This window comes from Elephantulus edwardii, unplaced genomic scaffold (genome assembly GCF_000299155.1).
Source record: "Elephantulus edwardii isolate Elephantulus edwardi_28Jun2011 unplaced genomic scaffold, EleEdw1.0 scaffold00071, whole genome shotgun sequence".
Classification (NCBI taxonomy): domain Eukaryota; kingdom Metazoa; phylum Chordata; class Mammalia; order Macroscelidea; family Macroscelididae; genus Elephantulus; species Elephantulus edwardii.
In genome coordinates this window covers 1,804,228-1,829,528 of record NW_006399821.1, presented here as the reverse complement: position 1 = coordinate 1,829,528, position 25,301 = coordinate 1,804,228, and the positions used below count along the sequence as shown (strand labels likewise).

General features: G+C 39.8%; 1 protein-coding gene across 1 annotated transcript in view; it reads left to right on the top strand.

Moving 5' to 3' along the window:
• Positions 1-25,301, top strand: part of EXOC2 (exocyst complex component 2) — a 248,021-nt gene that overhangs the window by 106,323 nt on the left and 116,397 nt on the right. Inside the window, exons 11-16 of the mRNA XM_006888701.1 lie at positions 9,183-9,308; positions 11,697-11,821; positions 18,453-18,518; positions 18,679-18,836; positions 20,504-20,625; positions 21,800-21,861. Coding sequence (XP_006888763.1) covers positions 9,183-9,308; positions 11,697-11,821; positions 18,453-18,518; positions 18,679-18,836; positions 20,504-20,625; positions 21,800-21,861 — 659 coding nt within the window. The remainder of the gene's footprint in view (positions 1-9,182; positions 9,309-11,696; positions 11,822-18,452; positions 18,519-18,678; positions 18,837-20,503; positions 20,626-21,799; positions 21,862-25,301) is intronic.

Below are 25,301 nucleotides of genomic sequence, written 5' to 3'. Positions count from 1 at the left end.
CATTTCATGTCTAAATCACATCTGCTCAGCATTGATTGGTGGATCCTGTGTTTAGTAAACTCATAGCTGTTCAATACCACTGGAGAGGGCTGGAGGAAAGCCTTCGATTTTATTCTGGATTCTGGTCACCTTACAATGCATGATCTGTCTGTGTCAGATCAGAGTCCAGTGAGGCTCATGACAGAAGGACCTTCTCGGCATGTTATTCTGGCATGTGGCTCTTGTCACTTGCCTTGGCTTACTGTACTTCTGCAGGAATATTTCGAGCAACTGGGAGCCATTTAATGTCTAAAGCACATCCGTTCAGCTTCAAAGAGAGATTGTTTGACAATGAGGGTCAGGCACACACCAAATCTTAGCATTAATTGGTACTTCTAACACATTGGGCATGACAACACTTTTGCTCTGTATTCTGTAATTTTTTTATTAATTCATTACATATATGTTCAAACTGTTTTCTCAGCTTAAGTCTATATGTAGCTACAAAAAGTTCAATACTTTACTGAAAGTATAGCTAATTTTGCTTATCCAGGATATTACTGATAGTTCTTTCTTATGTAACCAATATTAACTAGTAAATGGGGTATGCTTTACTTCATTCAAAACAGCAGTTGAAAAACAAATGTTTTATTTTTATTAAAGTACATACTGATCTCTGAGAACCACCTGTATAAGTCTATTCCTGATAAATAGTTCTTGCTTGTATAGCTAATATGAGTTAATAAATGGTTTTTAGACTCTAGTATATATTTCACTTGTTATTTTGAAAAAAGTAAAACACGTCCAGCTGTGTTACCTGGACTGGGCAAAGGGCACATTAGAGTCCCCGAGAAGGAGTCTATAAAGCATAGCTCCTTGACTTTAATTTGTATTAAATTGTTCTCTGTACATTTAAGAAATGTCTTGTCAACTTTGTAAATATATAGAGTCATGAGATCAAAAAGAGCTTGTCTATCTCTTGCCCCAGCTGTAAGTGGGAAGACTTGTGCTTTGCCCTGTCTACGGCATTGAAGCTGGGCATGTGGTGGACTTGAAAGGAATCTTGCCCTGCTGCGTTTGTGGAGGTTCCAGGCCAGCATGTTTGGTCAACAAGCAGTGGTGGGTGGTCAGCCCTTAGCACAGGACAAGAGCCCGCTGTGCACAGGAAAGTACATTCAAAGGTGTTTAAGTCAGTGAGGAAGTCTGCATCCTTCTGAGATCAGGCCTCTGCAGGGCAGCTTTCCCGCCCATTGTGCACAGAGGAGGCGTAGGCCGAGCTGGACAGACAAGGACAGTAAATGTATTTACCTGGGACCGCAGCTGCAGGCTTCCCTGACAGGCCTCTGCCCTTTATGTTTAGAGTCCATTAGATAAGTACCAACTGCAGTTTGCGTTTGACATTAGAAAACTGAAACAGCTGGAGTAGACAGGATTTGAAGGATGTGTGATAAGGTTTCCTTGCAGCTTCACTGGAATTCTACATGGAACAAGCCTTTTCTGTGGTCTCCCTGAAGTCATGTTAAAACGTTTGGGCCTCTCAAAAGATCTGCCAGATTACAGATTAGCAAAAGTTCGTGTGTTTTTATCATCTCTCAATTTTGCTATTATTGGACTAAAATAGCAAATATTTTAACTTGTTGCTAGCAAGTTGTCAAAGATTGATAGGCTCTTTTTCTGAAGAGAAGTGATGCATATTATACTTTGGATTGTGTCTACACTACAGCTTTTGTTCCTTTATTGGTGTGACTCTGATCACTAGTGTCTGCTACCATAAATATCTTCTGCTTCTGAAAACACAATAACTAACCACTTTTTTCTTATTAAAAAAAATCCCTTTTGTGTTTAAATGGGATCCCTGAAATGATTTTTTTCTTAATTTTGTGCTTGTTTTTAATTTGTTCAAATTCTTCTGCACATTTGTGATTCAAAAAAGAATCCCTTTAAGAATATTGCCAGAGCAGTATTCATTTAAAACACTAACTTTCTAAAGTGTTGTGTTTTGTTTTGTTTTTTTCCTTTCAAATGTATCTGTAGATACATTGTGTGTTTGGATGGCAGAAAAATTTGCAGCTAGATTTAATCTACAATTAAAGTTTAGAGTCCTCATTTTTATAGATGGTGAAATGCTGGCCTGTGTTCCATGACCCATGCTGCTAACTCATTGCAGAGCCTCATCCAGTCTTTCAGGCTGAGAAATTTAAGGGACCTTTTGTGGCTTAGTGGGTAAGGAACCACATTGCCCACCCCAGGCAGGTGATTCAGATTCCAGGGATAACGGTGGGGTGTCTGCTTCGATGCAGTTTACAGCTTCTGAAAGCCTGAGGGAGGGCCAGTGATTCAGGGGATCGTTGCAAATACAGGGAGCAGTTTGCTGGGTACTTGTACAATGTCCCATTGTGAGCATTTTTGTGATGAAAAGCTGGAGCTGTGAATATAAGTTGAACAAGGTTTTGGTTCTCAAGAGGCGTATATTTTAGGTTTCAGAGATACCGTCTTACCTCATATCAGTGGCCTTTGATCTGCACAGATGAGAGTATGCCATAGGAAAAGTGTAATTATAGCCATGCATGTTTGTGTATTTCTAGTGACCACACCAAGAGTGACTATATTTTGAGGCAAAATTAATAAGAGAAGATAAAATGGATTTTGTGGAATATTTAAAGCAGTTTACTAATTTTATATTTTTGTACAAAGTAGGACTTTAAAAATCTATTTCTTTGTTCTTTCATGTAAATGCTTATTTATCTTGAGAACGATTTAATATTTGCAGTAATTATTGTGGGGTAGAAGTCATGTTAGGAACCTGGTGTTCTACAGTTAACAGAAAGGTCAGCAGTTTGAACTCCAAGAGAGAAGGATGAGGCAGGCAGCTTCCATAAAGATGTACAAGCCAAAAAGCCCTGGGACAGTTTCTCTTCTCTTTAGTGGTTGAGTCAGAATCAACGCAACAGTGAGTTTTAGGGTGTTCGACATATTTTTCATTTGTTCTGTGCCCTAAGTATATCTTCTGGGTACTATGTACAGCAACTAGTTACCTTAACAGAGTTTGTATGTCCACACACAGCACAAGCCTGCCCTCTTCTGGTCGCTTTGCAGAGGTGCCCACCATTACGTTCCAGATGCAAGAAGCCCAAGCTCTGCTGGGCCTTGCTTGCCTGCTGACTGGACTATCAGTCACAAAATTAGTTCATGCTCATGTGTCTTTTCCTGAGCCTATGAAAAACAGATGATATGGCTTCTAATAGGACAAAAGCATATTCTTAACACAACTTTTATTATTAGAGCTTTCTAAAAAAAATAAGAGTTCCAGAATTTATGGTTTCTTTAAACTGTGTGAATAACTCAGTATTTAAATCAAGTCCAACACCAGGATTTTGTTGTATGTTGATTCTGACAGTACACAACAATAACATGTGCCTTTGAGTCGGAACTGACTCACAGCTAACTCACCACAGTACTTTCAGAGGCTGTAAATTACATGGGAGGAGATTGCCCATCTTTCTTCCAGGGATCAGTTGGTGGACTCACGCCACCATCTCTTGGGTTGGTAACACAACTCCTTACCACTAGGCAACCAGAGTGCCCCTCACATTTCTGAGGATCTATTTAAACAATGACTATTATTATTATTTATAAGAATGATGTGTGTGTGTGTGTGTGTGTGTGTGTGTGTGTGTGTGTAATTGCAGCTGGTGGACTTGAACCACATGCCTTCGGGATTGCAACACAGCTTCTTGCCACTAGGCCATCAGAGCGTACACACCCGTGTGTGTGTGTGTGTGTGTGTGTGTGTATGTGTGTGTGTGTGTGTGTCTTTTATCTGTCTCTCTCCCACCCACCTCTCTCCCTTCCTCCCTCTCTTCCCTTTTTCTCCCTCCTCCCTCCCCCAACTCTCTCTCTCTTGATCATTTTTTATATTAGTATGCATGTGTGAATTATTCATATACATTGTATTTCATTTATGTGCATAGTGGTTTGTTTTTTCTCATTGATATTATGTTTCAAACAATCATTGCCATACATTGTGTTTTATAAAATTAATCACCATTGGACTGTGCCCACCATAACCCCCTCTTTTCTGGTCCCCACTATATATTTCCTATTTCTTTTGCCCCATTCCACCACTCACCAAATTGTGTGACCTTGTGATTTCTCCCATACCCATCCTCAGCCCTCTACTCCCTCCCCTTTCCCTCTTGGAGGTATAGTGTGTTTTTAAGGAACTGCTTATTGTGATGTGCCCTCAGGTTGACACCAATTAATGGCGAACCTATGCACAGTATCTCTGAACACTCCTCTATCCTGATCCAGTCTCATTGTCTGCGACACACTTACCCACATTATCCCAGTTACTATGTCAGTCCATCTCCTCCAGCGTCTTCCTCTCTTATATGTTGTCCTTTTTCAAGGACTGGTCCCTCCTGGAAACATGCCCCAAATATGTCAGATGGAGTTTCAAAATACTTGGCTCCAAGGGGCAAGCTCCTTACATTGGTCAAGCCTTGGTTTCATGCTCTCTAGTACAAACCTGTTTGTCCTCTTAGCAATCCGTGGAATGTACTCTTCTCCAGCACCACAACTCAAAGGTATCAGTTCCTCTTCTGTCATCTTTAGTCGTTGTCCAGCTCTCTGATGCATAGCAAGTAACACCATGTGAAGACCATGGCCTAAATCAGGCTCACCTTAGTCTTTAGACTGACTTCATTGCTCTTTAGTACTCTGGAGAGGTCCCATGACAGCAGTTAATCTTTTGATTTCCTGACTGCTGATGCCAAGAGTGTTTGTTGTGGAACTGAGTAAGCTGAAATTGTTAACAACCTCAATCTTTTCTCCATCCATCTTAGTGCTGCCAGTTGGCTCAGTGGTTAGAATCTTTTTCTTCTTGATGTTGAACTTCAACATCAAACTGCATTCATTGACCTTCTGCAGAAATGCTTTAGATCCTCTTCAGTTTTGGCAAACAAAGTTGTGGCATCTGCCTGATGCAGGTTGTTGATGCGTCTTCCGTTAGTCGTGATGCCATATTCCTCCTCATAAAGCCCAGCCCCCCCAAAGATCTGTTTTGCATATAGATTGAAAAAATATGGAGACAACACACACCTCTAACACACTCTCTTTCTGAATTTGAACTATGCAGTGTTTCCATGCTCTGTTCTGGCCCACTGCTTCCTGGTCCAAGTATAGATTGCACATGAGCACAATCAGGTGTTCTTGGGTTTCCGTTTTTCTCAATGCTAGCCCCAATTTATTGTGATATACAGTCATATGCCTTTGCATAAACACAGACATTCCTCTGATACTCTCTGCATCAGACATTGGCTATGTTGTCCCTTGTGTGTCTTCTAAACCCATCTTGTATTTCTCTGTCAGTGTACTGTTCAAGTTGGTTTTGGATGTTCTTCAACAGGATTTTCTTGGATGTGATATTAATGATATTTTTTATAATTGCCACACTCTGTTGGATCATTTTTTGGGGGCAAGGGGGATGAGAATAAATATGAATCTCTTCCAGTCAGTTAGCCAAAGAGTTATCCCCCAGATTTCTTGGCACAACTTGGTGAACACATCTAGGACAGCATCTGTTTGTTGAAATATGTCAGTTGGAATTCCAGCAATACCTGGGGTGTTGTTTTTTGCCCATTTCTTCAGAGCAGCTTGAACTTCTTCCTTCCTCACTATTGCCTTTTGAACATGTGTTGTTTCATGAAAGTCTTCTTTGTCATCTAATTCTTTTTGTGTTGTGACCCTGCGTACTCCTTCCATCTTCTTTTGTTAGTTCCTGAATCATTCAGTATTCTGCCCATGTTGTTATGTGCTGTCGCGTCACCTGTGCCTCCTATGAGTGTCTATGATTCTGCCCATAGCATCCATAAATATTGCCACTCAAGGCTTGAATTTGTTCTTTAGTTCCTTTAGCTTATGAAATGTTGAGCAAGTTCATCCCTTTTGTTTTTCTGACTCCAGGTAGGATAGACTCAAGGTCAACTTTGGTTCTTGTGGATTTGTTTTCATTTTCTTTAGCTTCAGCTTGAACTTGCATATGAATAGTTTATGGTCTGTTTCACAGGCAGCCCCTCACCTGGTTTTCACAGCTGATACCCTTTCCAGTGATTCTTTCCACAGATGTACTCAATCTGATCCCTGTATAGACCATCAGGTGAGGTCCATGTGTATAGTCACCATTTGTGTTTCTTATAAAAGATACTTACAGTTGATTGTACAAAATTCTATCATTCTATCTCTAGCCTGATTTCTATCACCAAGTCCATATTTTCTTACTACTGACCCTTCTTTTTTTCCCCCAACTTAAGTATTCCAGGCACCCATTATTATTAATCTTAGTTGTATGTTCAGTTTATTTCCAACTGTGAAAGTTGGTAGAAATCATCTATTTCCTCCTCTTTGACTCTAATTGTTACTACATGTATTTGAATGATAGTGTACTAACATGTTTCTTTGTATATGCATATGAATATTATCCTATCACTCGCAACATTCTATTTCTGGATGGATCTAGAAATGGTCTTTTTAACTATTAATGTAACCCTGCTTTTTCTCACCTTTTCGTTTCAGCATAGTAGATCAGTGAATTATCTGATTCAAAATGTCCCATGCCCATCCATCTCATTTTGCCAGTTCCCAGTATTTCAATATTTATGTGTTCAATTTCTTTTCCTTAACAATGTCCAATTTTCTTACATTCATACTTCTCACATTCCACATACCAATCCTGTACCTGGACTTAAGAAACTAGGACGCATTTTTCTTCCTAACCATAAGTTTATAGTTCATCAAGAGTGACATTTTCTTTTTCCTTTTACTGTGATTTGAGAAACTTTGGTGGCTTAGGGATAAGGAATCGTGCTGCCAGTGCAAAGGTACACCATTTAAATCAACATGCTGCTCCATGGGATAAAGATGGCCAGTCTCCTCCCATGTGCCTCTGAAAACATGCTATAAGGTCAGCTGTGGGTTGGTTCCAACACATTGGCACACAAGAACAACAACATGCCTAGAAAAGGGTCTTTATGCCCAATATATATGCTGTGAATGTTTGTTGAGTTCAGTTGATTTTGAAGATCTCTGACTGCTCAGGCTTAGGCTGGTTTGTTTATAAGTGCCTCTCTAGATCAGAGAGTCTCATTTTCAGTGTCTTCCTTACAACCTCCCAGCAACATGGGATTCTCTTCGCCAGAACTTGAGAACATTTTAGAACAAGAGCATTTTCAGGTTCAAAGGACCATTTGGTTGGAAAAAACTGAGTGTACACTGAATAAAAATAATAATGACTGAATACTCCAAACATGTGGGAATAGTTTTTAAAAGGTATTTAGAAAGGAAATGGGAAGCAGAGCACTTCTGATCTCAAAACCTACTATTCAGCTATAATAATCAAAACTGCATGGTACTGGTACAATGACAAGTACAGAGACCAATGGAACAGAATAAAGGATTCTGAAATTAACCCAGCTATGCATGGTCAGCTGGTATTCTACAAGGAAACAAAGCCTATCAAATGGGGAAATGACAATCTCTTGAGTAGATGATGTTAGCAGAACTGGACTTCTATCTGCAGAAAGCTGAAGCAGGATCTACATCTCACACCATACACAATAATCAACTCTTGGTGGATCAGAGATGTATGGATAAAGCCCCAAACCATAAAGTTCATAAGATACAAAGTGGGATTATGATTAGAAGGCCTAGCCTGTGGTATAAAGAGACAAATACAGCAAGAAATATACAACCAGGAGAGGATAAAATTGATGTGACCTTCTAAAGATTAAATCCCTGTGAACATCAAAAACTTTTTCTGGTAGGGCGAAAAGAAAACCTACTGACTGCAGGAAAAACCCAAACACTTGGCAATACCATCTCAGACAATGATTTCATAACAGAAGTTTACAAAATACTATAGGGCTTCCACAAGAAAAAGACTGATAATCAGTTACAAAATGGGCAAAAGACATGGAAAGACTTCATAAAGGAAGATATTCACATAGCCAACAGACACATAAAGAGATGCTCAAAATCACTGGCAATAAGAGAAACTGGCAAATCAAAACCACAATGAGATACCCAGTAGCAGTGCCAAAGTTTAACAGGACAGCAAGTAATAAATGTTGAAGAGGATGTGGTGAGATAGGAACTCTTTTTTTTTTTATATTTATTTTATTATTTTCTCTTTGTGTGTACTGTCAAATTGGATCAGACTGGTACAGGAGAAGATGGCCCCTCCTTCTCCGGCAGAGCATCTGGTGGATTCGAACCACATTCAGCTTCTTGCCACTAGGCCACCAGAGCTCCCCTGAGATAGGAACACTTATACACTGTTGGGGGGATTGTAAAATGGTACAACCACTCTGAAAGACAGTTGGATATTTTCTCAAAAAGCTCAACATAGGGATTCCACATGACCCATCTATTCCTCTGCTTGGAATATGTCCCGAGAAAATAAGAACTGAGACACAAATGAAGATTTGCACCAATGTTCATAGCAGCACTATTCATAATCACAAGAACATAGAAACAGTTCAGATGTCCAACCACAATTGAATGAATGAATTGAGAAATTGTGGTACATTTACACAATGGAATACTATGCAGCACTTAGGAGCAACACTTTTGAAAATTACTACATAACTTGGGAGCGCCTGGAGAGCATTAGGCTGAGTGAACTAACTCAGTCTCATAAGGACAAATACTGCCTAAGACTACTTGTAAAAATAGAAGGATAACTAGTAAAACATGTATGGGGATCCAAAGAGGTATGGGTTGGGAACAGGGGATACAGAGTGAGTAGAGGGTCGGGGGAATCAGAGTCACACGATTTGGTGGGTTGAAGGAGGGAGTAAAGGAAATGGGAAGGATCCAGTAGGGATCTGGAAAGATGGTATAATGGTAGGCATAGTTCAAAATGGTTATTAATTTTATTATTAAATACAGTGAATGGGAATGGTTGTCTGAAGCACAATGTGAATGAAGGATAGTGTGAAACACAATGTATATGAATTTTGTATGCAAACTAATACAAAATAAAAATTTGTGAACTATTTCAAGAAAATACCTTTTATCTTCCTTCATAAATGTTTTCTTGGAAATAGTGAAACAATTCAGCAAGGAGTATCCTTGTGGTTGAAGTCCATCTGATCAGCTACACAGGATTGCATGTGATGCTAATAAACAGAATGTGTCTCTTTCAGGTGGCCCAGGCCTGCACAGCACCATGCTGGACCTTGACACTGAAGTACCCTCCTCAGTGTTGGGGCACCTTAGTCAGACAGCATCACTCAAGAGGGGAAGTAGCTTTCAGTCTGGTCAAGATGACAGTAAGTACCCACCCACTGTTCCTCCATTCCCCACTCTTTGGGCAGCCTCTTAATAGTACTCCCATGCAACTGTATTCTCTTGGAAAATTCAAATGTTTTTTGAATGTTATTAAATTTTCAGTAGTGTTTCTTGCTATAAAGTATCATCAACTGTCATGTCTTGTGTTTCTTGAATAGTTGAAAATTAAAGTACAGTACAAATTGCCTTTTATATTAAAGAAATATTTGATATTTTCTAGATCGTTGTGTACTATGTTTATTCTTAATTTTTATTTAAGTCTGTTTTTATTTTTTATAAGTATGACACATAGCATGAGTGGCATCCACTTCCTAAATAACATGCCTCCGGAAACTCTATGAACTTTGATAAATGTTGATAGTTGTAAGAGGGGCTTCAGGCCTTTTGTTCATAGGGTCTCTGTGAGTTGTGCTTGACTGGAAGACAATCAACAAGAACAATATGCCACCTAGAAAGTTTATCCTTTAACCACATTAGATCTATTCTGAAAAGTTTTAAACACTTAAAAATAAATAAAAAAGCATTTGTTTCCCACTGGAATGCCAAACTTATTTCACCTGGGGAAGTTGGTTGGTGGTTAAGATGAAAATCTCTTCCCCATCACTTTGCATTTACATAGCCTGAGGTTGACTTGCTTGGTAATTGACCTTTAAAGCATTCCTAATTATGTTGTTTCATTGATCTGGTTGAGATACTGCTGTCATGCAGTGGAGGCAGTGCTATGAGTTCTTACTCTTGGCTCTAACCAGGGAAACCAGGTGGACAAGACTATAGAGAAGTGTAGGTTCAAATAGATGAGAAATAGGAAGAAAGTGCAGGAAATAATAATCATTGAGTAAAGAAAGATGGAGGATGTTGGAAAATGGTGAATGGTTGCTAAATCAGGACACTTGTTTTTATTCCTATGAACTTACTCTTCCCAGAAGAAATCTGGAATTCCTCACTTCCCTGGTACAACCATAATTCTGTTAAATGCTGTGTTAAAAGCAGTGTCAATTTTTTTTAGATTTTCTTAATTTTTATTTAAGAAATTGTTGATGACATGATTGTACTTGAATGTATTACTTTTTAACAACTAGATTCCTTACAGAATCCTCATCACTAGGATGTAGACTGGATAGTCTAACAGATTGATTAAAAGAACCCATTTGCACTCGTGCCTGTTCTACCTCCTAGTGGCCCTATAGTGCAGAGTACAGCTGCCCCCTAGGCTTCCCAAAGCTTAGGTTTGTTTGTAAGGATCACACTGTCACATCTTTATCTTGCAGGGCAGCCATCAAATTAGGACCACCAGACTTTGGTTTGTTGTTGTTGTTATGTGCCGTCGAGTCGTTTGCAACTCATAGCGACCCTATGTACAACAGCCCTAAACCGTGCTCTATTCCGTGCCAATCTCATTGCCTCTGACACACCCATCCCGAGTAACCCAGTCACTGAATCAGTCCACCTCATAGAGGGTCTTCCCCTCCTGCGCTGTCCCTCTACTCTACCCAGCATGATGTCCCTCTCTAAAGACCTGTCTCTCCTTACAACATGTCCAGAGTATGTCAGACGAAGCCCCAGAATCCTTGCCTCCAAGGAGCAGCCTGGTTTAACCCTCTCTAGGATGAATCTGTTTGTTTTCCTGGCAGTCCATGGTTAGCAGCCAGTTATTTCGCTTCTGAGCTAACAGGTCTTTTAACAGGCAGATAGTTGTTGGTTTTTATTATCATTAAGTTGCATCTGACCCATAGCTGACCCTCCACTGGCTTTTCAGAGGCAGTAAAGCACACAGGAGATTGCCATTCTTTCTCCAGAGGAGCATCTGGTCAATCTGAAACACGTACCTTAATGTTGGCAGCCTAATTCTGTACCACTAAGTCACTAATAGCAACCTTGACTTTAGTTATTAGCTGTGAGGCAGCCTCTGCTTGGCTCTGTTTGACTGTTTAAAGAAATGGCTTTCTTAAGACAACCTAGATGTCCTGAGGACAATCAGATAAGAGGACACAGCCACCTTCCTAGACACAGTCCTTACTTCTGATGCTTGACTACAGGTCCTCTGCAGTGCTCCTTGCCTACAGGGCACCCTTGGTACTGATAGGTTTGTCTTATAAACAACCAACCAACCAACCTGTGAATGCAGGCTGGAAATGTCTGAATTAGGGTGTCCTCCCGGCACCTGAGTCCTGGAAGATGTCTCCAGCAGGCAGTGGAAATAAGAGAATTGTATGTCGGCAGAGTAAAGTGGTTCTGGTAAAGTGACACGTTGCTTTTTCTATATATGTTTTGGCAGCTTTTGGTGTACATTTTACTTTATGATGCTCGAACAGCAACTGTTCAAATAAATCTTTCTTATTAATTCCTGCTATTTTATTCTTCCTCCATAGCCTGGAGATATAAAACTCCCCACCGGGTGGCGTTTGTTGAAAAACTGGCCAAACTTGTTTTAAGTCAGCTGCCTAACTTTTGGAAGCTCTGGATTTCTTATGCTAATGGAAGCCTTTTCAGTGAGGTAGGTATAAGAGTAGAGGAACTTGACTGTGGGTGGAACTATGTCTGAATCTTCAGTTAAAATTTTTCAATTTTGATATGATTTTTAAAAACCTTAGAATTATTTTCTGGAGAATTTTCCCCCTCAGTCTATTTAAATTCTTATTTGCCCATTCTCTCTTTGCTTTTAAGTCTGCATCACCCCTGGATCTTGGTTTATATAATGAATTTTTATAAAACCAAACCATAAACTTTTACATCATTTGACCCTACCCTGAGGTGCATGAAAAACAGTAGACCCCATCTCTTGAGCATGACTTATCAATGTATTTCCTTCCTTTGATTTCAGCATTTTAGTTTTATAAACAAATATCCAAATATTAAATTATACCAATATACAATATATTTCAAAACTTTCTTATCTTCCTTTTGTACCATGTGGCTATGTAAAAGTTCTGTCAAAAAGATAACTCTATAGCGAGAGTTCTTTTTTCAGAAAGGCAATGTTGGGTTGTTGGTCTTTACAAGTATGAAGTGACTTAACTGCTGGCTTTGAAAGAGAGTGCTTTAATTTCAGATTTGCGAATGTCTTGAATTCAAGTTTTCTTGCTGTTCTGCTTCAACACGTCACACATCATGCTGCAGTTTCGCTAACGTCAGCTTGATGAGAGCTACGTGGTTCTGTGTGCTGGTTATGTTACCTGATCTCTTCTCTGCCAGATGGGAGCTATACCACTGTGCTGTGCCTTTCTATCCTTATCAGCCCCATGAAGACCATCCTAAGAGCACCTCCCCCATCCTCCGGAGAAGCCTGCTCATGTCCTAGTTACAGAGCTCAAGGGCCATCCGCTGTAGATCATGTGTTAGCCTTGACACAGTCTGTGCTGCTGCTCCAGAGTTGGTTGTCAAAACTGGATCACTTCACTTTCTTGAAGCACTTAGAACACTGTCTGGCAGACACACTGATTGGCACCTATTTTTCAGAATGAAAATTTTTCCTGAAATTTTCTCTCCCTAATACATAGTAAGTATCCAGTGAGGATTTGTTAAATAGCTCTAAGTATAGTCCTGGACTGATGAGAGTGGTGTTGACTGTGGCCAAGATGGACTAAACTCATCTAGAGAGTAGCCCTTTTTGGACCTGGCTACCTTGCATAGAGCATTTCCTCCAAATCTCTTCAGCTGCTGTACACAGCAGCACAGCACATTGGGACTAACCCACTCAAGACAGCTAGCTCCCTCCAGGAACCCTGGTGCTGGGAAAGCTGGAAAGCACAGAATCTGGGGTAAGCAACTAATTTACTGCCCACTGTGCCACCAAACCTCCCTGGAGTCCTTTTAGAATGTGAAAACCTTACAACTTTTTTTATTCAAAACATTTTTGTACAGGAAAAAAAAAAAAGGAAAATATATTTTTTTCCTTCCTAAAAAGGTCACACTTAGTTTTAGTAAAAATATAACTAAAATAGTTGCCAATTAAAAGAACTCATGAAAAGAGTAGCACTGAAAAATTGTAATGAGTGCTATTTGTGCTTTATTGACTATGAAAAGGCATTTGACTATGTAGATCATAACAAATTATGACTAACATTGAGAAGAATGGAAATCCCAGAATCCTTTATTGTGCTCCTGTGAAACCTATACATAGATCAAGAGGCTATTGCGTGAACAGAGCAAGGGAACACTACAGGGTTTAAAATAGGGAAAGGTGTGTTTCGGGGTTGCATCCTTTCTCCTTACGTATTCAGTCTGTATGCTGAGCAAATTACTGAAGACGCTGAACTCTTTGAAGAAGAATGTGGCATCAGGATTGGAGGAAGACTCATCAATAGCCTGTTATGCTGATGACTCAATCTTGCTTGCTGAAATGAGAAGCATTTGAAGACTTTGTTTCAGAACATCAAACACTGCAGACTTCGATATGTATTGCATCTCAGTGTCCAGAAAACAAAAATTCTTCACCACTGGACCAGTAGGCAACATCATGATAGATAGAGAAAAGATTGAAACTTCCAACAACTTCATCTTACATAGATCCACAATCAACACACTTGCTACCATCAATCAGGAATTCAGGCGACATATTACACTAGAGAAGTCTGTAGTCAGGGAACTCTCCAAATTATTGAGGAGAAAGAGGACTAAAATGTGCCTGATTTAGGCCATGGTCTTTTCAGTCACTTACTGTGCCTCTGTGAACTGGACAAGGAATAATGATGACAGAGAAGGATTGATTCCTTTGAATTGTGCTGAATTGTGAAGAGTGCTGAATATCCCATGGACTACCAAAAGAACAACCAGATAAGACTTGGAGAAGGCGAAGGCAAAGTACTCCTTAGAGGCAAAGCTGATAAAGCTTCATCTCGCATATTTTGGCATGTTACTAGCAAGGGTTATTCCTTGGAAATGTGGAGGGTCAGCAAAAGAGAAGATGACCTTCAACCAGATGTATTGACACTGTGACTTCAGCAATATGCTCAAGCATTGTCAGAGATTGTGAGGATGACATAGGACAGAACAGGATTCAATCTGTTGTTCACTGTGGGTCTTACTTGACTTGATGGCACCTAACAAGAAGAACCACATTGTTGAATGCTGAATATGCCTGTAATATTTATACTGCCAGGGCTTATACAGGTTTCATGAAAGTTTATTTTAATAAATATTAAGTATAATTATTCTTACAGATTTAGGCACATTTTTAAATGGTTTATTCTCCATTGAATACTTACAATCCATTTTGGAAATTATTAAATGAGTATTGCAAAATTGGTAGGTTTAGGGTAGTTTGTATTTAACTATAGGGAGCCCCGGTGGGCTGCTAACTGCATAGTTGGCTATGCAAATCCACCCCCAGCAGCTCTGTGGACAGACATGGTTGTCTGCTCCTAGGGAGAGCATAGCTCCGTGGGATGGCCTCACTCTGTCACACGATCCACTGTGAGCTAAAATCCACTGGGTGGCATGCAGCAACAACAGTTTAACTTCATACCAAAGAACTTTATAATATTTAAATGTCATTTACTTGGCCTGTTTTGTTGTTGTTGTTGAAATATTTTATTAAGAATCTGTCCGTTGAAGATTTCTAGGTCTTTCCAACAGTTTAAAACACAGTCACTTCTACACACCAGTCAAGGCCATGTGAAGTAACATATGTGAATCAAAACAGTGAAATCTAGCCGTTGGCCTCACCACAAAGCAGTTTTGGTCTGTGTGTGCAGGAAAGCGTTAAGGCTTTTGATTACCGAAATGATGAATAGAAAGTTAAGATCTCACCTTTAGATATATTTTAATATGGTCTATTTTTTGGATGAAAATCTTTAACGTGTCAAATTGATTTTTAAAATTAGGAATCAGCATTTTTAAGAAGTCTCAGGACTCAGGGTACGTAAGGTGAAATACACTTTATTTTGCAGAATTGGGTTTTTCTTATAAACATAGAAAAAAGCAAACTGGTTGCCACGAAGTCAGTTATAACTGACAGTCACTCTGTGGATCGAAGAGCACTTGCCCCGAGGCAACCAAGGCTGCCAGTCTGTGTGGAAGCAGAACACCATGTTTGCTTCTGCAGAGCAACTGGAAGCTTCCACCCGTTGACCGTTCAGTTAGCAGCCAGGCACTTAACTGCTGTGCCACCAGGGCTCTTCATAAAAACAGGACAGCCCTTCCTCGGTTCAGTATGTTAGACACTGCATCAAATTGAAATAACAAATGACTTTATAAAAGAATTCTATTAAAAATTACATGAGGTATGCCATACAACTAATTTCCCCTTTCCTTTATTTTCCATGTCTTCTAGACACAAATAATTCCATTGTATAAAATTATACTGCCTAGTAGGTTTGATTATAGGGCAAAATTGTCCTGATAAAATTTATCCTAAATTCTGATGCAATGTTTTCTAACCACTGGTTTTCACTTTTTTCCCTTCAGCTTAAAACTACTTAATAGAACAAATGCTTATGGAATAGGCTTTCAGTCAAGCAGCCCCACGTAGGCAAAGCTCAGTGTTAAAGGGACTATGGGTCTGTAGTATAGGAGAGACATTCTGGCAGCCAAAGCAAGAAGGATTGAGAGGGAGACTAACTCCTGGGTGACCCTCACAGGGATCATGACACAGCAGAAGTAATAAGTGATTCATGATGGATACTGAGCCTCTCAGTGGCCAGAGTAGTCTGTCCAACCTGCAGCACACCCTTTCTTACATCTTCTATTAACTTGTTAAATCTCAAGAAGGACTGGGCGTGCTGACTTTTCAGGAGCATATCATGTACAATCGTGCCTGGCAGGCCTTTTTCAAAGGGCCAGACTGGCATGTTGAGACCACAGCATCAGGACTTTAGATTGCAGCACAGCTTTTTGCCACTAGGCCACCAGAGCTCCCTAGCATCAGGACTTTAAAGAAGACTTTCAAAACAACCTGGTGGTCTTTAGGGAATTGTGGTAATAGTCTGGAGGGAGTTGTGCTGCTAACCCAAAGACCGGACGTCTCTGGCTATTTTAATTCACCAGAAGCTTTGCAAGTAAAAGATGGACAGTCTTCTCCCTCTGGCTTACAGACTGGGAAACCAAGTTGAGGGTCAGTTAAGAGTTGATATGTACCTCGCCAACAGTGAGTAAATTTCTGTAGGGTACTTCTGCTTTTTTTTTTTCTGATGTGTGTGTGTGTGTACCGTCAAATTGAATCTGACTGGTATAGGAGGAGATTGCCCCGCCTTCTCCAGCAGAGCATCTGGCAGATTTGAACCGTACTTCTACATTCTTACATAGATCCAAAGAAAGCCTGAAGAGTTCCAGCCCGAGGCTACTGTTCACTCACCTTATATCTTTTGAATCCTCTCGGTAGTTAAATGAGCATCTGAATGAGCGGTTGCATGTGCACTCTGGAAAAATAGTAGCATATTTTCCCCTCCATAACTCCTAAAGAATTCTTTTCCGACCATAGGAAATGTCATACTTTTGTACAGATTTCTTAGGAAATCTGTTCTACCCCCAAACCTCCTGTCTGGTCTTGAGCAGCAGCCTGTCCTGTGATTGGTGTGCACTGTGCAGGGATTGGTCAGTATATTGTGTGGGTAACCTGCAGGTGGCCAGTGAGAGGGGACTGGTTAGATTATGGCTCAGATGAGAGAGACGTGCCTTCAAAGTGACAAAGAGTTATAGATAAGAACAGTCCTACAAGCATTTTTGTCGGGAGAAGTAAAAAGAAGAGAAAGATGAAAGGCAAAAAGCCTCCTAGAAGAACTCTATCATAAGCCAAGGACAATAGCACTGAAGACAGCAACAGCCCTGGAAGGAACTCAGTACCAGTGCTTTTGGTGACTGACCAGAGAGACCTGCAGCAGAACTCATGACAGCAGATGCCAGGGCCTCAAGCAGCCTTTACTGAGGTCTAAAGAAGGCCTGCGAGGGCTGAGAAATGGAAACTCTCTTATTTTCTGTCTGGTTCAAAGTTCTAACTTTTTGATCCTGACTCCAAACTCTTTATCTACTACTTTCTTAAAGAATTCACTTTATTATCAAGTATGATCCGTGAGTTCTATGTGGCCTTTACAATGCATTATTAAACCCCAAAGAGACATAGAACCACGAGAAGGGTGAATGGTGGCAGAATTGATGAGCAGGCTAGACAGTGGAAGTCTATGGGGTACCACTTTTTGGTGCTGATTCTGGTCTTACTTGCTCAAAGCCGAAATACATGAAGGAGTCATCAGTAAGGTTGGAGGAAGACTCAACAACAACTGCATTTGGCAGCTAGAAAAGCCTTGCTTAATGACCAGTTATCATTTATGCCTGCTATTTTTGTTAAAAACATGTAGTGACATTTATCTCTTCTGCTTTTTTTTTATTCTACTTAGAGTATTCATTATATGAGACAACTTTTGGGTACCCTTTAATGCATTGCTTTAAGGAGGAAGACAAATGTCACAGAAAAGTAGGGGTTAAATAAATAAGACAAAAAGGGGACAAATAGACAAAAAGGGAATATTAGAATACTCTGCTAAATGTTACTGGAAAATCCTTGAAATAATGTAGATTATTTGTATGTATTTAAATATCAGGCCTGAAGCAATGCTAGTATGATTAAATATTGAAGTGGTATCCCGACCTGATGCATTTCAGTCTTGCTGACCGTTCTTTTTATTCACTCACTGCTCTCTCGCTCTTGCACTCACTCGCTTGCTCGCCCTTATTCAAGTTGATTTCAGCTCATAGTGACCCTCTGTGTTGATTCCCAAGGCTATAACAAGAGGAATCTGCCCATCTTTGTGCACAGAGCTGCTGTTGGATATACAACCACAGTGTTGAGAGTGCTGTCATGGCTGTGATACTTTTAAGGTGAACAATGGTAAAAGATTGTTGAAATGGCAAAGGATATTTAAACAAACAGGCCAATAAACCATGGCTTCAGGCTAATATTTCGTTCAGCAACAAAAGGCTTGTTTATAAAAGGACATAATTTTAGAAAGATAACATCTTGTTGGAATAAGAAGAATTTTCTAATTAATAAGATTAGTTGATCAGTCTAGTTAATCTAGTTATAACCATATTTATTTTCTCTTTATTCTTATTAAAGCACTTTTTAAAATATATATATTGCTTCTGAAAGACAGCTGATATGCTTTGTTTTGTTTTTCTTTTTCACTTTTAAGACTGCTGAGAAGTCAGGCCAAGTTGAAAGAATAAAGAATGTAAGGCAGAGACAAAATGATTTTAAGGTAAGTTGAGACTAAGGATGCAGACTTTTATGGAGGTAAGGTTCCCTTATCCTGAATTGATACAAGACTTTCTCTGTGTTGAAGTTAGTCATTATTACGCAGGCATGTTCCTGTGGTTGATGCCATTTTCACACAGTTTTGTTTGTCACCTGTTTTTCAGAAGATGATTCAGGAGCTCATGCAGTCTCTTGTGAAGTTGACCCGTGGTGCTTTGCTCCCATACACCATTAAGGATGTGGACATGAAGCAGTACGGAGGCTGGGAGGGCAAGTCTGGCCTCTCTGGGCAGTGGCTGGCCCACTCCGTGCAGACTGTGAGGTAAGCATGGGCACCTGCTTCTCCGCAGACACAACAGTTGCTAGTGCATCACAGAAGAGGAATGTGCTCACTGCAGGATACGGCCGAGTACATGTCAGTAAGCAGGATGTTTGACTTCTAAAACTCACTGCCATCTCTTTGTGTTCACTCTTTCCTATGGGGATTTTCTCTCATCCATCTCTTAAACTTTGCTGTATTATGTGTGATGAGTGCATTCTGTGATTCTGCTGTATTGTTTAATTTAGTAATAGGGCCGTATCGCTACTGCAGTGCTGTAAGATGGAGATGTGGATGGGCCAGACCTCCTCATCCAGCTTCACACAGGGATAGAGGGGAATCACTGTCAGCATTCAAGACTGACTGCTGACTCACTATAGGGGGACACAAAACACCTCCAGCTGCTCCCAGTTTTTAACCCATTCAAATATCAGTCATTCTTCTTAGAGCTGTCTTGGTTTCTCTGCGAGGTTGGACCAACCATTCACTGCAGTGGCCACATAGCACTCAAACTGTATACACAGTTAACAGGATTTATTAAGACAGCAACAGGTAATAAAGTAGGATCAGGGATGACTCAGAAAAAAGTTCTTCAGTCAGAACAGCTTCTTCTCATCTTTTCTTTCTGATCTTGTACCCCATTATAGTCTTTTGTACTCCATTAGAGTATCAGGGCTTTAGTTTCTCTTACTTTTAGTATGCTCAAGCTTGATCGATGATGACTAACAAACAGAGGAGTTCTGGTGGCATAGTTTGTAGGAGGGTACTTTTCTAAATAAAAGACCACGTCTGTCTGACCATTTAAAACTTCCAGCAGCTCTATGGGAGAATGATGGGCGGTCTTCTCCTATGTGATTGATAGACCTGGAAACCCAGTGAAGGGTCATCTGTGAATCGGTTATGACTCAATGGCAAAGCGTTGAGTTGAATCTCATTAAATATTACATGGTTGTTCTTGTAATTTCTAGGTTCCTTTAAGTCAATTCCAACCTGTGGTAACTCTACATACAACAGATCTAAACCTTGCTATATCCGGTGCCATCTTCACAGCCTTTGCTGTGCTCATGCCTGATACTCCAATCACTATGCCAATCTGTCTCTGAGGTTCTTCCTTTCTTTCATTGACCTTCAACTTTTCCCAGCATAATGTACTCCATAGTCTAGCTGTTCCTGATAGCATAGCAAAAGTATGAGCTGAAGTTTAAGACTCTTGCCTCTAAGGAACATGCTGGTTGCATTCCTCCAAGGCAGATTTGTTTGTTCTTTTGTTAGTCCATGGAATATTCAGTATCCTTCTCCAACACTACAATTCAAAGACATCAATTCTTCTTTGATCTCCAACTTTGGAAGGGTTCTTGATAGTCAACTTTCCCAATGCAACACTTCTTCTAATTTCTTGACTGTTACTACCATGAGTGTTTATTGTGTATCCAAGTAAAATGAAATTACTATAACCAGTATTTTCTTAATCTATCATAATGTTGCCTGTTTTGTTTTGCTTATGTTAAGGTATAATGCATACCAAAGGTTGTCTTTGTCTACAGCAAGTGCTTCAAGTCTTCTTCACTTTCAGTAAAGTGATAGATGAATGGGATAACGAACACAGACTGATGAAAATGTTGCCTCTGTAGCCAAGTCTGCTTTCTTTTATTTGGTGTATTTGTTCCTAGACTTACCTATGAATCGCTGACAGCCCTGGAGATCCCAAATGACATGCTACAGGCCATCCAGGACCTCATTGTGGACCTTCGTGTACGCTGTGTGCTGGTCACACTGCAACACACGGCAGAAGGTGCGTGAAGCATGGGACCCAACTGAGTGACAGTATGGGGACATGCCACTGCATTCCAGAATGAGAAAAACCCTCGCCAGTGGAAACTTCATTATAGTAGAGCATCGTCTTTATAGATGCTTGATAGACTGTATAAATATATTATGCAGTGTCTTTTAAAATCAATTTAGTTGAGATACATGTAGAAAATATAACTATATAGATAAATAAGATCTTTCTTATGTATTCTTTGGTAAAATCTTTAAGTAGGAGAAAAGTAGGATACAAAACATGTCAGGTATGATCTGTGGTTTGGAAAATATCATCAAAGAGTTGCAGCCTTGGAAATGCAATGTAAGATCACTGTGAATTAGAACCATCTTGGTAGCACTGGGTTGGGTTTGGGTCATGTGTGTGTTTAAAATTTCATTTAGAAATAATTTTGTAAAACTAGAACATACACTTTTAAGAATGACTGCTTGGATAGTAGCAGTTACAACTGATTCTCATTTTTCTTTACATTTGTTTTTTTTATACAGAGTTTTTCGCATTCTCTCCAAAATCTTGAAAAATAGTAAAGGTTACCTTTACAAGGCCTGGAAAATTACGGTAAACGATGCTAGTTCTCAGTGTTAGTTGCCATGCCTTGTAATTGGAAAGGTTTTTCACTAACCACAACTGGTGACCTATAAGGAATGTAAACAAAAAGAAAGGGATGACCTGAGGAGAGACTGGGTGTTACTTTCTTCATGCTCACCAGCCCTCCACAGACGCAGAGCAGCCTCTGCTGGGGGGCCTGGAACTTGAAGCCACCAGACAGTTTATTCCCCTTATCACCACTTCAGCAGAAATTTAGGGAAAGAAAATATTTTGTGGCTAATTGTCTGCATGCTTACTAGTTCCACAAGTGCTAAATAAATACCTAAATAGTAAATCATTGTATTTATCCTTGAACTTAGCCTCACATTCTGTAAATTGGGACTGGCAGTAAAAGTGTTTATTTACTTTAATGTTTTCTGTTTAAAAAGCCAAGGAACAATGTACTTTAAAATCACTGAATCCATTAGAATTATATCCACTGTTGTGTAAACCTATGTGAAACAAATAGAGATAGTAAGCTTTGTAGATGTTTATTTCTAAAAACTTTAGTGAAATGATTATAATAAAAAGTACTTGTTTGTTTTTCTCTGTGTAGAAATAAAGAGATTAGCTGAAAAGGAAGACTGGATTGTTGACAATGAAGGACTGACTTCTCTAGTGAGTTTCAACCCTTTTCCCGTAATCTGTTGTAATGTGTATTACAAATTATTTATAGTGCTAATATTCCCCTTGCAAAGTATTTGTGTGCTTTTTCTTTTCCTTTCCATTTTCTCTGTTTCTTCTTTTTTTAAAAAAATGAATATGTTCTCTCTGCATTACATGTCTGAATGTCTGAATGAATAACTTCTAAAAAATAGAAAATAAGCTTAAAATTTTCCTTCTTGGTTGTTTTTTCTTATTTAATAACAAATATTTTAAAATTAATACAGAATTAATTTCTTTTCAGTGATCTTTCTTCATTTTCTATCACTGTACTATTTTTTAATTAGTATTTTTTTTTTAATTGTTGTTTTTCTTATTGTTATATGCCATAGAGTTGTTTGAGACTTATAACAACCCTATGTACAACAGCTCTGAACCCTGCTCTGTCTTGGGGCCAATTTCATTGTCTCTGACACACATACCCCATTCTCTCAGACACTGAGTCAATCCATCTTATCCAGGGTCTTCCTCTCTTGTGCTGTCCCTCCACCCATCCAAGCATGATGTCCTTCTCTAAGGACTGGTCTCCCCGGTGACATGCTCGAGAGTGTATATGATGGAGCACCAAAACCCTGCCTTCAATGAGCAGCCCTCTTTCACCCTCTCCAGGGCAGGCCTTTTTGTTCTCTTAGCAGTCCATGATATGTTCAGTATCCTTCTCCAGCATCACAACTCAAAGGCATTGATTCTTCTGTCATCCTTAGTCATTTTCCAGCTGTCTGATGCATGGCAAGTAATTGTGAAGACCATGGCCCGAATCAGGTTCACCTTATTCTCTAGACTGACACTGTTACTCTTAAGTACTCTGGAGTAGTTCCTGATAGCAGATTTTCCCAGTGCAATTCATCTCTTGATTTCTTGGCTGCTGGCTAAGTGTTGATTATAGAGCCAAGCAAGCTGAAACTGTTAAGAATCTCAGTTTCTTCTTCATCTATCATGATGCTGCCAATTGACCCATTGGTTACAATCTTTGTTTTCTTGATGTTGAACTTCAATCCATATTGAAGACTGTGTTCCTTGACCTTCTGCAGTAAATACCTAAGGTCTTCCTGAAGACATAATGTTTGTTAATCACTGTATTAATCCATCTTGTTGAAGGTCTTCCCATCTTTCACTGACCGTCCACTTTTCCAAACATGATGTGTTTTTCCAAGGACTAGCACCTCCTAAACAACATGTTTCAAAGTATATGAGACATAGTTTTATCATCCTTGCCTCAAAGGAGCACCCTGACCACATTCTCTGAGACATAACAGTTTGTTCTCTTGTTGTTGTATGCTGTTGAGTCAGAACCGACTCATAGCTGACCCTCCAGTGAATTTTCAAAGGCAGTAAGCTGCATATTTCAGATATTGATTGCCAGCCCTACTTCCTCCTTTGTCTTGGTCTAGAACCTCCACCAAGGGTGACCCTTCTGGTGTTTGAAACACTTGTGGTGTGGCTTTCAGCATTATAGCAACGTGAAGCCAGCACAGTGCAGCAGGCTATGGGCTGAGCAGTGTGCATATTCAGTAATCTAGCTAAGCAGTTTTAAGAGGGTGCAGCAGGCTATGGCCCAGAGGTTAAAGGATTAACTACTGGTCAGAAGCTTTGCAGCCACCAACCACTTCACAGGAGAACAATGTACAGTCCACCTGCATAAAGATTCCCCACCCTGGAAACCTGGTGTGGCATTCTGTTCTTCCCTGCAGGATTGCTGTGAATCATAGTCACCTAACTAGCAATGGTTTTATTGGCATTTACTGATCAGTTTTAAGACTTCAGGTGATATATTTGGTTTAAGGTGTAAAGATTCTTTCAAATTAATAATTTGACAGATTTCTCCACCTTCCATGGTTCAAAAAAGTCTGTATTCTGTGAGAATTGAAAAAATTTAAATTCTTTTCAGTTTCCCGCCCCCCCCCCCCAACTTTTGATCAGAATTTCTCTTTAGAATCCTGACCGCAATATTCAGTCATGATAGGCAGGCATCATCTGGCAAACTTGGCAGTTAGTCCAGACTTTCTGTATCCTCCTCCTAGCCCTGACTCTCTTCCTTCCTCTGCTGCTCCTTGCTTTAGAGTTGCTGTGCCTGGATGGCCGTTTACCCTATGCAGTGAAGGAGGAGTTGCAACGGAAGAACTAAATACACTATTAGGCAAATTAAGTGGCATATACAGTGAACTTATAACCTAAGCCTACAAACCAAGAAACCAAACCCCATGAGTTTTTTATTTATGTAAGCACTTATCTCTCGCTATCTTTTTCTGTTAGAATTGTTTACATACATAGAGACATACAGATACACACACACACACACACACACACACACACACACACACACACAATCTCATGCAGCCATCCCAGTTCATCTTTTTTTGCAGCTTTCCAACTTTTTGACATTAAATAGGTGTAGCCACCATCAAACTTTGGTCTGTGTACATTTGCCTTGTCTTTTTATCTGTTTAAACTCTTCCAGTACCTGTCCTTTTGCGATGGATTTGCTTCTCTCCACTTGCCTTCAATTAGCAGGTAACAAGACCTCATCTCTCCTGCTGACTGAGTGGTATTCCTTTGAACATATGAACCGTATATTTTGTTTATTCATTTTTCTGTTGGTGGGCATTGAAGTTGCATCTGCCTTTCAGCTCATGGGCATAGTGCGACAGTGAACATTACTGTCATTCTCTGAGTTTCTATTCAAACCTGTGGTCATGATAGGTTAGTTCTCCTACATTTTTCCACAATGGCTGTACCAAAAAAAAATTGCATTTCCACCCAATATGGGTATGGGTTATTCTAGTTTCCTAGAGTGGGGGAGTTTTTTTAATGTTGGAAATACTTCCCTTATGTTCCATTAAAGTTTCTATTTCAGGTTAAAAATAGCAATGTATTTTATGTTGTTAATTGCCTTCCAGTGAAGCACAACTTACAGCCACCCTATGAACAAAAGGCCTGAAGTCCATCTACAATTAATGACATTTATCAATGTTCCTAGTTGTTTGATGCTATCAAGTCCAGTATGACTCATAGCGACCCTGTGAACAACAGACTTAAACTCTGTCCTGCTTTATGCCACCCTCACAGTCTCTGACACCCTAGAGCCCATTGCTGCAGTCACTGTTTCAGTCACCTGCTTGAGAGTCTTCCCCTCCTTCACCAACCTTTCACCTTTCCAAGCATGATGTACTTCTCCAAGGAGTAGCCTTTCTTAGCAACGTGCTCTAAATGTGTGAGTTGAAGCTTCACCGTCCTTACATCCAAGGAGTACCCTGGTTGCACCTTTTCCAAGACCCATCTCTCTGTTCTTTTGGCAGTCCATGGGATATTCAGCATTTTTCTCCAGCACCCCTGACTTTGACTAATGTCAAAGACATCAGTACTTCTTCTGTCATACTTATTCATTGTCCAGCTTT